General features: G+C 41.3%; 1 protein-coding gene across 1 annotated transcript in view; it reads left to right on the forward strand.

Annotated features, from left to right (window-relative positions):
* The window catches only part of Pard3 (par-3 family cell polarity regulator), a 558,608-nt gene that overhangs the window by 237,521 nt on the left and 307,890 nt on the right, over positions 1-13,197 (forward strand). The window contains 1 exon segment of the mRNA XM_033765663.1: positions 11,617-11,748. Coding sequence (XP_033621554.1) covers positions 11,617-11,748 — 132 coding nt within the window.

The following is a 13,197-nucleotide window of genomic DNA, read 5'->3' on the forward strand; positions in this document are numbered from 1 at the left end:
TTCACAAACTACCCCAGGAATTTAAATAAAAAATAAAACAAGAATCTTTATTATGTGCCTTCTAAAATTACATATGGTGCAGAGGGAAATAAATACACTTAACCCGTTTTTCATAGAAGGACTAGGAAATAGAGCATGGACTACATCCTTTTGGTCTAAAATTCACAGTCTTTATCCACTGAAATATTTTTGTCTCTTTTTATCTTTTTAAATTGGTTTCCTTTTTTAGTTTTTGATAACTTAAGCTTATGAACTTACCTGCTTTGAATCATGAAGTAGCTGTAACCCCTTGAGGTCCTGTCACGAACAGGGAAGCGCCGATAAGGTGGGACAGCTGGAGCCTGGAGCAGCCCACTTCTGCGTTGCCTGTGTTTCCCACACCACGGTGTCATGAGGTGTCTTTGCAGAAATGCTGTCCGGTCCATTGTTTATGCAACTTGGGGATGGAAATGGTTTCCCGTTGTCTTGGTCAGCTTCATGTTGTTTTAATGAAATACCAGGAGCCTCTAAAATACAAAGAGCTAAGGTTTATTTGAGCTCATGGTTACCAAGGTCCCAGTCCGAGGTCAGGTGGCCCCATTGCTTTGGGTATCTGGTGAGGGCAGCACAGTGTGGTGGAGCGGACATTTGCCTCATGAGCTAGGAAGAGGAGAGAGACAGAAATCTCCAGCAAATCACATCCCCAGAACCTCAGGACCATGAGACCTCACCTCCTAGAGGTCCACAGCAGCACCCTGAGCACCAGGCTTTGAGTAGTAAAAGGCCCTTTCAGGGGAAGCAACTCGTACTCAAAACATATCGCTATGTATCTCCTGCCTGAACTCTACCTGTTTGTGTCTTTGCTTTTGTCTTGAAACGATAGCCACAAGTCTCGGCACCTGCTGTTGTCAGGCATGGTGCCATAGTTGCTGTTTCGTGTTATATCTCCTTTAGTCATCGTCCGAAGGACAGGTACAGTGTAGTCCCATTTTGTTGATGTTAAAAAGTTCCACCTAACATTGAAGCCAGTTGTTAAGTGATACAATTGTGATACGAACCCAGACTGTCCCCCTTTGAATTATGCGCTCTTGGTTGTCTGTAGCTCAGTGGTAGAGTGCTTGCCTAGCATGTGTGAGGCCTTGTGTTCAATCCCAGTACCCAAGTAAATAAATAAAACTCTGCTGTTAACAAGTATCCCACCTCCCAGAATACTTGCACATGTTATATACAGATGGCCAAATGCCCATTTAGTTGAATATTTTAAAATATCTCATAATTACCTGTACCTTATCATGTTTATCTCTCTTAAAACTTTATGGTAAGCAACTTTAAAAATATGAGAATAAAAATGACAGGTGTTTATTCATTGCTAAAATTGACATAATTTTAAAAAATCTCATACAGAGTCTGTTATCTCTTTACATTTTATTCCTAAGTAAAAATAATGCTCACTATGTTAATATCACTGCTAGTAATCTGATTATATTGACAGATCCTTGTTTCTTTCCCTTCCCAGTTTTGTGTTTTTCTGTTTTTTGAATCTTTGGAATCTGTATTTTAACTGTTTTATTTTTTAATTGATAATGACATACTTAGCTTTCTTCTTGATATCTTATATGTTCAAACCAACTCAGTGACACAAAAATAATGGTGTTTGATTATAACCCAAGGACTGAAGTAAATATCCATGAGTTCATACCATCAGTAGGTGGTTGAATAAAAAATAAACAGGGGCAAAGGGACATATTTCTTTCAGAGATGTCTAGGTAATGTATACAGTGCTTCCCCATCCAGAAGGAAAAGCTGAATTCTCTTCTTCATTAAGATTGGCTGTGTAGAGATTTGTTTCCAAGAAAGAAAATGGAAAGCAAGAAATACTGATTTTAGAGTGGTGAACATGACTGAGGCTAGTGTGATCACGATGAGCTCTGCTGGTGCCTTGAAGCCCTGGTAGGAGGGGCCGAGACGGGCTTTCATCTCAGTGTGTTTGTCTTCTCAGGAAAACCTCTTTCTCAGTGTAATCATGAGGAATCATCAGGAAGGACTGAGAAACTGTTGCAGCTCAGTGAATGATCTGGAGACATTTTGGTGACTACATATAATTTGGGATCTTAGGCACACAACAAAGGAATTAATGAAAGAACTGGTAAAATATACTCTGTAGTTAATATTATTATTGTGCCGGTGTATATTTCTTACTTTTGAGAAATTCGCCAAGGTTACATGAAATGCTCACAGTAGGGAATGGTAGACAAAGAGCGTACAGAGGATTTCTGTACTATCTGCATGACTTTTTCTGTACATGTAAACTTTTTTTCCAAAAATAAAATATTGCTTTAAACCCCAGCCCTCCAAGGTAGTTTATGTCCCTCATATTCTGCACTGAGAGTCCAAGATGGCAGGAAACACACAGGTACAGTACTTAGAACCGCAAAACCAGGCTTCAGCTACTGGTCCCATGTGCTTCTTGGAGTCTTCCGGCACACCTGGTTGTTCTCAGAAATGTGTACCGTGCTTCCCCCTTTGGAAGCCAGCTGTGGTAAATGTTTTTCAGCTGGCCTTTCGTAATTCCTGATCGAATGTCAGTTGTGCTCTCTGGTTTCATCCCCCGCCCCCAGGAGTGAGCACTGGTGAGTGAGCCCAGTGCATGTCGGTTCTCTCACCAGCCTATGCCCCAAGCCCATGCTCACTGGGTTTAGTGGCCCTTCATTCTTTGGGGTATATCCTCCCACTTTTAATTTTTCTCAAGTCCCACTCATTCTACCGCTCTTTTGTTTGTGCTTTAATCAGAATAAGTATTTTCAGAAATGGCAAAGCTTCAACAAGAATTACTCAAAACTTCTCTAAAAGTCACATCTTCTAAAGTTATAGTTTCAGTCATAATGTGAAGACAGAAATAATTTCCTTGACTATTAACATCCTGCTCAGAAAATAGACTGTCTGCTGATCAGGCTGGAGAGAGTTTCTTAAATCTTTAGAACTTTTTCCCCCATCTCTATGCTGTTTTTCATGGGGAGATACATTTTTCCAGAAAAGTCATCATATATAAGAAGCAATGTGTAGGATATGATTATGATGTGAGAATAAACGTTTTGTTGCATTCTCACAAATCTCTCCATAGTGATTGTTTGCCTGAGGAGGCAGTTTCTCAGTCAAGGAGAAGACTGAAACTAAAGGGCAAAGCTAACATACGTTGTTCTAGAACTTGCACAGAAATTCCCAGTTCTGCTAATGCATACGATGGCCATGTAAGAATGTTACTAACAGAGCACTGAGAGTTTACATTGGCAAACTAGCTTTTGTGATATGTGTCTTCCTTTTGAACTTTTAGCAATTTGCTTGTGTGTCTGCGTGTGTTGATGCAACCGTGAATAGGATTTAGGTACACGAGTGTAAAAGATTGGCAGTGTGCCTAAGTATACGAGTGCATTGTGGGGTTAGGCGACTGCTGCTTTACTTGCCCTCCCTCATCCTGGAAGTTTCTTCCCTTCTGCTCCAGGAGTTGTGCAGAGTACTTTTGATGCAAAATGCTGTTGTTAACTTGTAATTTTAGTTTTGAGATAAACATTTAATATTGTACGTTTGAAAAAAGAAGTATGGATAGATATTTCTTACTTTCAGAGTCAGAAATATGTGGCACTTTCTCAAATGTTTTAAGATTGTTTCAGACTTCAGTTTGTTTTGTAGAATTAAAGCAGCATTAGTGAAATCCTGGTCTTCATGTTTATTGTAATTTTAAAAAATGAATCAGGCGTGTGGGAATTGCAAGATAAAGTGCTTGTCTTGCATGAACAGAGCCCCAGATTCAGTCCAAAGCACCTTGTAGGAAGCAAACGAGAAAACGAGGTAGGAGAAGATGAGAGAGAACGTGAGTCAGCCTCGTCAGAGTTTAATCTGGCTGATTTTGAATTCATAGCAGTCCTCCTGCCTCAGCCTCCGGAGTGCTGGGGTTACAGGTGTGAGCCACCATGTCCGGCTTTTTTTTTGGTTTTCATATTCTCTTTTCTTGACATTGTCCATTGCAGAAGGCTTTTGGCTCTAGGAAAATTACACGGTCATGTTGAGTTTTTGTGGACTGGTGAAGAAATGCAGTGAAAGCTTCTGTTACCATTGTCTTTCTGTCAGTTCAAGGTCAGGGTTCCTCCAAATCCGAGGGGAGATCTTTGTTTTATAGTTTGGGGGATAATGTAATTTCTTTTCTTCTTCCCATTCTCTTCCTCCTCCTCCTCCTCCTGCCTCTCCCCCACCATGCATATTTTCACTGGACAGAGACCTTAGTCGTACTTGGAAAAAGCTCCTTGTAGTTTAGCATGTGTTGAAGTAGGCATTTCCGGTGATTCTTCAGGCTGTATGGCATTTCTCAGTGAGCCAGAGTCTCTTACAATAATATGATGGAACGTGATGTGACTGCTTTGCTCTACTTTGATCAGGAGCTGTTCTCCTGCGAGCGAGGTCAGCAGTAGGACTGTCTGGATGTCAAAGGTTGTGTTCTTTAACTCCCACTGAACTGGCTCCACCAGCGGCGAGAGGTGGGAGTCTCATAGTCGGTAGGTGACTGGACATCGGCACGGCTGGAAGTAAAGGTGCCAGCAATCTGGCCCGCCCACCTTTGTAGACTTCTCTGTGTCTGCTGCTTCTCAGGACTGAGCAGGTTACACTAGGCGCCTGCAACTTGATTTCCCAGTTTCCAAGTTCCATACCTAGGACTGGGTTATATAGTCCCATGGCAGAGCACTTGCTTAGCATGTTTGTGATCCTAGGCTCAGTTTCCAGCACTGCAAACTTCAAACAAAAATCTGTAAGTTAAATATTTTCATGGCGTTTTGAGCTGTTCAGGTGAATCGGGACCAACTGGTAAACTTAGTTCAAACACAGCCTGTTTTCTCTTCTGCTTTGGTTCCGTGGTCTGCTTCCCACACAGATCTGCTGTTTTCAGACATGTCTGGGCCGCTTTTATAGTCACTGGACCTGAATCCCCACAAGGGGTTTGGACCACCTTTTCCCATGTGCAACCTCTCTGTTTTCCTAGCCTGGTGCAAATCTGTCTTCCCGGGGTTCCATTTCTTAGCTGATACGAGAAAGTCATCAAGCGGCCGGCCAGTTGTGTAGAGGTTTGCTTCTGGCTTTGTCGGTGTTACTAACCCGGAGAGCTTCCTGTGTGTGAGGAAACTCATGTCACACATAACTGTAATTCTCAGATGTGTCCTTTGTGTATTAGAGTTGTGCCAAGCACACTTGCTTACATGTGTCTGCTCAGCATTCTTCACTATCACACTGAACTAACTGAAACGTTAAGTGTAGAAGGTATTGACTGTGGATGATTACAACTGAGAGTGACAGTTTGGAATTTCCAGGTCATTTAAGAACTAAGGATGTAGCCGGGCATGGTGGTGCATAACTGTCATCCCAGCACTCTGGAGGCGGAGGCAGGAGGATCACCAGGAGTTTGCACTACATAGTGAATTCAAGGCCAGCCTGAATTGATAGAGACTATCTCAAAAAGTAAGGAAAGAAACGTAACGTAAAGAAAAAGAACTAAGGGTGTTACCTCTAAAAGTTAACAGGAAAAAAAAAACAGTAAAATTTTCTGTGTACAGGAGATTTTATTTTGTGCATTATCAATTTGTTTGAAAATCAATTTGGATAAATTATTTTCAAATTTTTTTACTAGTTCCTGTTCAAAACTCAAATTTAATTGAAAAATAATATTAAAGATAAAAGTAAGATCTGTTACTCTTAATAATTTGAGGTAAACAGGAGACACGATAAATGTTTGTGTTCAGAACTTCTGGATTTTGACTCTTTCTGGTATAAAATTTTAAGAAGTAACGACATCAGCCTGGTCTTCTGTGGCAACTCTAGCACACTGTAGCGGACCGTGTATCTGTATCTACCTCAGGGACCTCAGTTTGACAAAAATGTGTGGAAGCCCGAGTCTGCTCTGTCTTGTGGTCACTTTGTCGGGACAAGGTTGTGAACACTTGTTGTATTGTTGCCTCTGTGGCTGTTCTTAATGATTAGTAGGAATATAACGAAACATTACCAAAAAAGGAAGATGTACATCTGGGGTTCATGTTGGGGTAGGGACTACGGCTTACGTAACCTCACACCAGCAGCGTCAAGCAGTGGTGGGATACCCCTGACTATGGATTTCAAATAATGCTTCTTAATTTCCTAATGGAGTATTTCCTTTTTTGTCCTACGGAATGCACCCCAAGACAATCTCTGGCTGTCTGAAATTTTAGATAGTAACAAATATTATAATTTAGTACCTTTTCCCTCTTACCCGAGTACTGATGCTATAACTTTTATAGTTTTGTGTGCAGTGGGAAAATGAGCACCGATTTAATTTTCATTCTTCAGAACTTCCTGAGCCGAAGATTCATTTTTACCATTGATCTTCCCAAACTTGACCTCAGCACACGATTTTTGTCTTACCTTATCAAGTCGAGAACTCTTACTTTTTCATCCAAAGGAAGCATTTTTTAGCTTCTCTTTGGGATGTGTGACTTGCCCCCAGCATGATTTTTGAGCTTTGGGGCCATAGGACGTTCTTCTGATCGTGGCGAGTGGGCTGCTGGTGGATGTGGTGGGGGTCACTGGACAGCAGGAGGACAGACAGGAGGGAGGGCACCAGATATTGTCACACACTTCATGGTGGCGGGCAATTTAAATAAAGTTTTAATTCTGTAACTTTCTGTTTCACATGTTTGGATCATGTTCAGCTTCAGGTAACTAAAATCTCAGAAAGCTCAGTTACACAATGCATCCAATAGCCGTGAAGCCAGAGTAAATGATGAGTACGGATTGGCCATCCTCCTGGAAATCCAAAATGCGAAGTCCTCTGTAATCTGTTCCCTTCTGAGCACACGCGTGAAAGGTGACATAACTACAAAATTCTACACCCATGAAACTTCGTTGCATGCACAGAATTACTAAAATATGTGTTTGAAGTACAGAAACAGCTTCGTGAATTTGGACTTGGGTCTCATCCCCAGGGTATCTCATTATGGGTATGCAAATATCCCCGAAATTCTGAGACCTGCAACACTTCTTTTTCCAAGCATTTTGAGTAGGGGCTACTCAATCTGTACCGTGTTCAGAATAAAACCTTTTGTGTCCTTATTTTAAGAAATGTCTTAATAGAAATGTAATTTGTTCAAAGGGAGAAACTGTCAAACCCTTTTATAAATTGTTTGCTGAACCTGATTTTTAAAGTAAATTTATTTCCCTCCTCCATTTCTCCCCTTCTCTCTCTCTCTGCTCTCTTCTTATTTATTGCTTCAGGGAATGACTTGGAGATCACAAAAATACATCAGATTTCTTAAAAACGTCATCCTATCCCATGATTACTAATTTTACTTCGGTCTCATAATTTCAGGTTAGATAGCTTGAAAATAGTTTTCTTTGCTTTTTTCTTGGAGAAATGATAAGCTAGAAAATTGAATTCTCTTTTACCACAATTGCAGTGTAGAAATATGTTGTAAATTTAAAATCCCAGCATCACATGGGAATATTGAAAACCATATGATGCGCAGTGGGGGCGGAAGTGCAATTTATATGCACTGAGCATTTTGTGTTTCAAAATGTGGTGTGATTCCTCATGATTTTTAAACGGGTGTTGGCGATTTTTGCACTGAAGCAAGCAGGGAATGTAGTTGGGTCTCCTGTGCTAATGTGGCAATGTCCATTGCTTCTCTGATAATCATGAAACAGTTCTGTTCTTTGCAACATAGGGTTGTGGACTTGCCAAGAAATCTGAAGATCAGCTAACTAGCTGCTCTGAGGAGATAAAGCCCTGGAGTCTCAGTTTAGCCTGGGAGGAATAAGCCTGACCTCCAGGCATTGGGCTGCTTCTCCGCCCTTTCTTTGTATTGAAATGTAATTGGCTTGCAGGAAATGAGGGGAGAAAGTACTTATTTACCTACGCCTGAGGAGATTTGCTTCCTAACCCGGATGCTGCTACCCGGGAATAACAAATTAATATGCATTTCCCAGCCCAGGCGGCTTTTGACACTCGATGAGGTGGCGGTACATTTAGATGATAAGGAAAATCCCTGATCGCAGCAAGAACATCTGTTTTTTTCTGGCAAGAGGAAGAGTTCCCCCATCCTGCACAAAGCTGAGTGACTGCTGAGGGCAGCTCTTAAGTGAAAGATTAACACTGTAATTAAAAACAAACAGGGGAGCAATTCCTCACAGAATCTTCTCTTACAGGATTTTAGATGAAGTGCTGGCTGACGTGTAATAAATTATTTGCCATTATTAACATAATTAATAATCATTAGGGTTTTTAAATATTGGTGCTCGTGGTGGATTTTTATAAGTCTAACAAAGATTTCTGTTTTTACTTTGGTGTTTACCTGTGTCCAGAATGAAGACATTGATTTGATCATTGAGTGAAAGCGATTTAAAAATCACATTCTCTAATGTATAAATATAGCTCTTGTTGCAAAACTATAAATGGCAATAAATTTGATGGCTTCTTTTTCCTTTGAATTAGGAAATTAGGATTGCAAATATATTTGATTTTAAAATTTTGACTTTTTTCTTTTTCAAAATTAATTTTTATTGGGGTATGTTTATAATCTGTGATATTTACATTTATTTGGGTGACTTGGTACATATGTGTAACATAGATTTAATTATGAGTTTTTTGTAGCTGTGATTTGATTCATGAGTGAGTGTTTGATAGCATAGTTTTTTCTTTCTCTTTTTTGCAGTTCTGAGGGTGGAACCCAGGGCCTTGCACATGCTAGGCCAGCACTGTCCCACTGAGCTACATCCCAGCCCTTTTCATTCCACTCTGACAGTCTCTCATGAACCTGCCCAGGCTGGCCTCCAACCTGTGATCCTCTTGCCTCAGCCTTTTAAGTAGCTGGGATTACTGGCAAAGCCAGCGAAGTTACTGTGTTTTTAAAATATTAACACTAAGTACTGGGGATGTTGCTCAGTGGAAGGGTGCTTGCCTGACATGCACAAAGTCCTTGATTCCTTCCCCACGATCGCAAAAAAGAAAAAAACCCCTCTGAAACAAACGTTTCAATCTAACATTGAGCACACTATATTCATATAAATGGGAAATAGTGACTACCCAAGCAAATGGTGAAGTAGGAAATAACATTTCCTGTCATAATGTTTATTGTTCACAATTTTTTAGGTCCATATTCTTTTTATGCACATTAGGCAAGATTATGTGGGAAAACATGGCTAAAATGTTCTTGGTTACTTAGTAATACTTGTGTGATTCTATCAACAAAGTAATATGTCAACAAAGTAGATGAGGCATATTGACTAAAATATATTTGCAGAAGCCACATGTGCGGGTGCACGCCTATAATCTCAGCACCTGGAAGGTTGAGGCAGGAGGATCGCCACAAGTTTAAGGCCAGTGTGGGTAACATCGTGAGTTCAAGGCCAGCCTGAACTACATAGCAAGACCCTGTCTCAAAAATGCCCCCCATATACATACATACATGCATACATCTATCTCCCATGTATATACACAGAATTCTTTTCTTAATAATTTACAATCACTATAATTTGCTGGATTTTCATTGCATATAAACTAGTGTATGGATTCATTATTGACTTCATCACACATTAGCAAAACCATTTTTTTTATGAGGAGTTCATGCCAGTGTTATTTTCCTTACCCATTAGCTCCGCAAGCAGATTGTATAAATATGAAATTATAGAATTTTCCAGGTACATTGCAAAAACACAGGTCTTTTGATTGTTCGCCTTAGCCTGTCTGAGTTATTCAGTGATATCCTGTCATATGAACTGCATGTCATAACTGACTTGAGTGGAGACAAACGTACTATTTTTAGATGCAATTAGAAATAATCACATTTGCCACAGTCGTTAGATTCTGTAGATATTGACATTACACTGAAATAGTGATATATCAGTGGTGTAAATCTTTTAGTGTAAATCTAAAAATATGATTGTTACAGTTCAGTGGAAATATCAGATAAAATGAAGTTTACCGTGGTGCTGATGATGGAGAAGAGATGGAACTCCAAACTCACTTGGTGTAAGAAACACGAGTTTGTGTTCTCTAAAAATCAAAGAATGAATTCTAGGACCAACGGGGGTTAAGAGTAGGAAAAATTTATTGAAAGAAAGAAAGATTCTGTCTAAGAGAGACAGAAGGGGGGACCGCAAAGTGGGTTGGCCACCCACCCCACTTCTTAAAGGTGTTTTATGGGACAAAGCTAGGTTCAAGGTGGGACAAAACTATAGTCAACTAGTGAGATTGCAAGTACGGTTGCTTAGGTAGTATTGATCCAGTGAGAAACCACAAGGTGGACAAAACTATGAAACATTCAATAAGATTATGATAAGTATAGTTGCTTAGGCAGTATCGATTAAATGGGGATCCCCAAAAAAATGTGGCTCCATTGGGCAAACAAGTCAAATAGCAAGCATACAAGGAATAAGCTAGGACTTTCTGCAGCAAGGGATAGGTCCTGGATCTTTCCTGGAAGGTCTTGCTCCCCTACCCAAGTGATCGATACCTATTTAGAATATCAGTCACTGCTGTTTTTCCTATGTGGTTGTTGCACTTTCTCTCCTTGTACAATGCTGGCCTTCAGTGAATGCCTCTTGACTGTCCTCTGTGTTGGCTTCTCGTGGGCCACCCTGTCTAACTGCCTACAAGACATCTAATTAACTTACCTATCTGCAGTAGTGCCTCTTTACAACCTTTATTTAACAATGTTTGAAATAACCTACTGAAGTGTTTTCTCAAAGTTCCAGGATTCCAAAGTCATGTGCAAATAGAAAGATTAAGATGTCTACGTTGGTGTAGGCTCTAAGCATTGGGTTTGAAGGTGAATGGTTATTCATGCCTGGGCTTCCTCATCATAGTAGAAACAGCAATTTTAAAAATGAACTAAATTATAAATTTAAATCATAATTTAACTAAGAATACAATGATAACAAAAAGTATGCCTTGGTAAGTCCTGCTGAGAGTCGGGATACTCCTCTGTGGAAGTGGTATTTGCGGTGGCTTTGAAGAATGATAGGTGTTTCTCCAGACACCGAGGCTCTCAGAACCAGTGAGAGTGAAGGTGTGTGTGTGTGTGTGTGTGTGTGTGTGTGTGTGTATGATGGAGCAAGCACAGTCATCCGAAAGACGCTTTGGCTTACCTGGGGCTTTGCTGCACACAGGGTGTGAGCAGGTGTATCATACGGAATGGTTCTCTGCCAGGCAGCAGTGTGGACCCTTGGAGGGAACGGCGCTGGAGCTTGTGTCCTGCTGGACAATGTCATTTCACATGACAGCAAGCTGATCCTAAAGTAGAGTTATGGCCAAGGAGTGATGTCCTGGCACGAAGCAGTGCGTTAATGACTGTGCAGATGTGGGTCTGGAAGAGGGAAGGCGGAGATGAAGACCACTGAGCATTTTGGGGAGGGGTTTATGTGCTGACGTAGAGGTTGAATCTCACGTTGGATCTGTTTCCCTTCAAGCTTTCTTTGAGGCTTCCTCAACCCGCTGTTTTGTATACACTTGGAAAAACACTTTAAACATGTAGAATCATGATTCTGCTGCCTTTGAAAAACCAGGAGCATGATTCATGTGGAAGGCATAGTTTTTAACAAGATGCTTCTTTCCTTCTTTTTGAATAGAAAGATGAAAACTACAGAAGCCTCCCGAGGGATACTAGCACCTGGTCCACCCAGTTCCAGCGAGACAGCGCCCGCACCTCCCTGAGCGCCAGCCACCCCATGGTGGACCAGTGGCTGGAGAAGCAGGAGCAGGTAACGTAATGGACCCCAGGCGCGGCCTGTCTGACCAGCTCTTTGTCCTTCACGGTGCTGACCACAGCTCAGGCGTTCTCGTGAGCTCCATTTCAGCACCAGGTTCTGTGTTTAAGTTAGTCTGATCTAAATGCAGAGTATTTGTATGCTGGCCTCGGATCAGAGATTCTTACAAGGAATTGTGAATATTTGCAGGAAATTTTCTAAAGCATCCAGTTGTAACTTCGCAGTGTTGCTAAGGAGCAGGTAGCTGCCAGTGAATAATGTAGCTGCTGACTGCACTCTCGAGTCTGCGCTTGCTCAGCGAGCAGGAAGTCAAAGGATCTAAATGGGAAATCACAACTTTCCGTGTACTTTATGAGCCACGTACCACGTATGCCATGGTCTTGTTTCAGGTCTCCATTACTTTGTCAGAATTGCGAACTTACCCTTCCGTCATGTCAAGGCTCGGTTTTAGCTTTGTAAGTTTCAGAGCTGATGAGTTCACGCTGAGACGGCCTAGGGGCTGTGAACCCACAGTGTTTATGCTCCTTTAAGTTGAGGCCGCAGCTGCTGGTGCAGGCAGGGTTTGGTTTCTGTGAGCTCCACCCCCTGGACCAAAAGGTTGGGAAGGGAGGAAAGAAAGAATTGTTTCCTATCTGTGGATGAAGGACTATTCACAAAGCTTCACTGTGGGGAAAGACTTAAGAACTTATCTCATATGTTAACCTTTCCAGTGTTATTTTTAGTTAGCGTTTTAATTGTTTTTAGTCTTAATGTTCTCCTTCTCTCTCTCTTTCATTTCTTTGTTTTGCTGTGGTGGGAATAGAACCTGGGGCCTCATGTATGCTAGGCAGTCTCTTTTCTCTGAGCTATATCGCCAGCTGCTACCTCTCACCCTCCTCTCCTTTATGTATTTATCTATTTATTTTTTGGTACCGGGAATTGAACTCGGGTCCTTGCGCTTGCAAGGCAGGCCACTGAACTGCTGAGCTAAATATCCAGCCCTCCTTTATTTAAATTAAATCTCGAGACAGGATCTCACTGAGTTGCCCAGGCTAGACTTTGAACTTGCCACCCTCCTGCCTCACCCTCCTAAGTAGTTAAGACTACAGTCATGTGCCACCTTGCCTGGAACAATGCTCACCCCTTTGGGGCAAGAAATCCCAGTGTTTTCTTTGTTATTTTAATAGTTTTTTCCCCCAGATTTATTGAGGTAGGATTGACAAAACTGTTTATTTTTAAGAGAAACAATAAGATGTTTTGATGTTGTACAATTACTACCTCAGTCAAAATGGTAACCCTGTTACCCCCACACGGATAGCGTTTTGTGTGTGTCGTGAGAAGACTTGGGCTCCACCCTCAGTAGCTTTTACTTTTGCAGTCTTTTGCCTTTCCCTTTGCTGACATGGCCACCCTGGCTCTGTGCACTTGTCTTGGAACTGCGTCTGTACCCTTGGTCAGTGTGTC

Source organism: Fukomys damarensis, unplaced genomic scaffold (genome assembly GCF_012274545.1).
Source record: "Fukomys damarensis isolate Sample0158 unplaced genomic scaffold, DMR_v1.0_HiC HiC_scaffold_19, whole genome shotgun sequence".
NCBI classification, from domain to species: domain Eukaryota; kingdom Metazoa; phylum Chordata; class Mammalia; order Rodentia; family Bathyergidae; genus Fukomys; species Fukomys damarensis.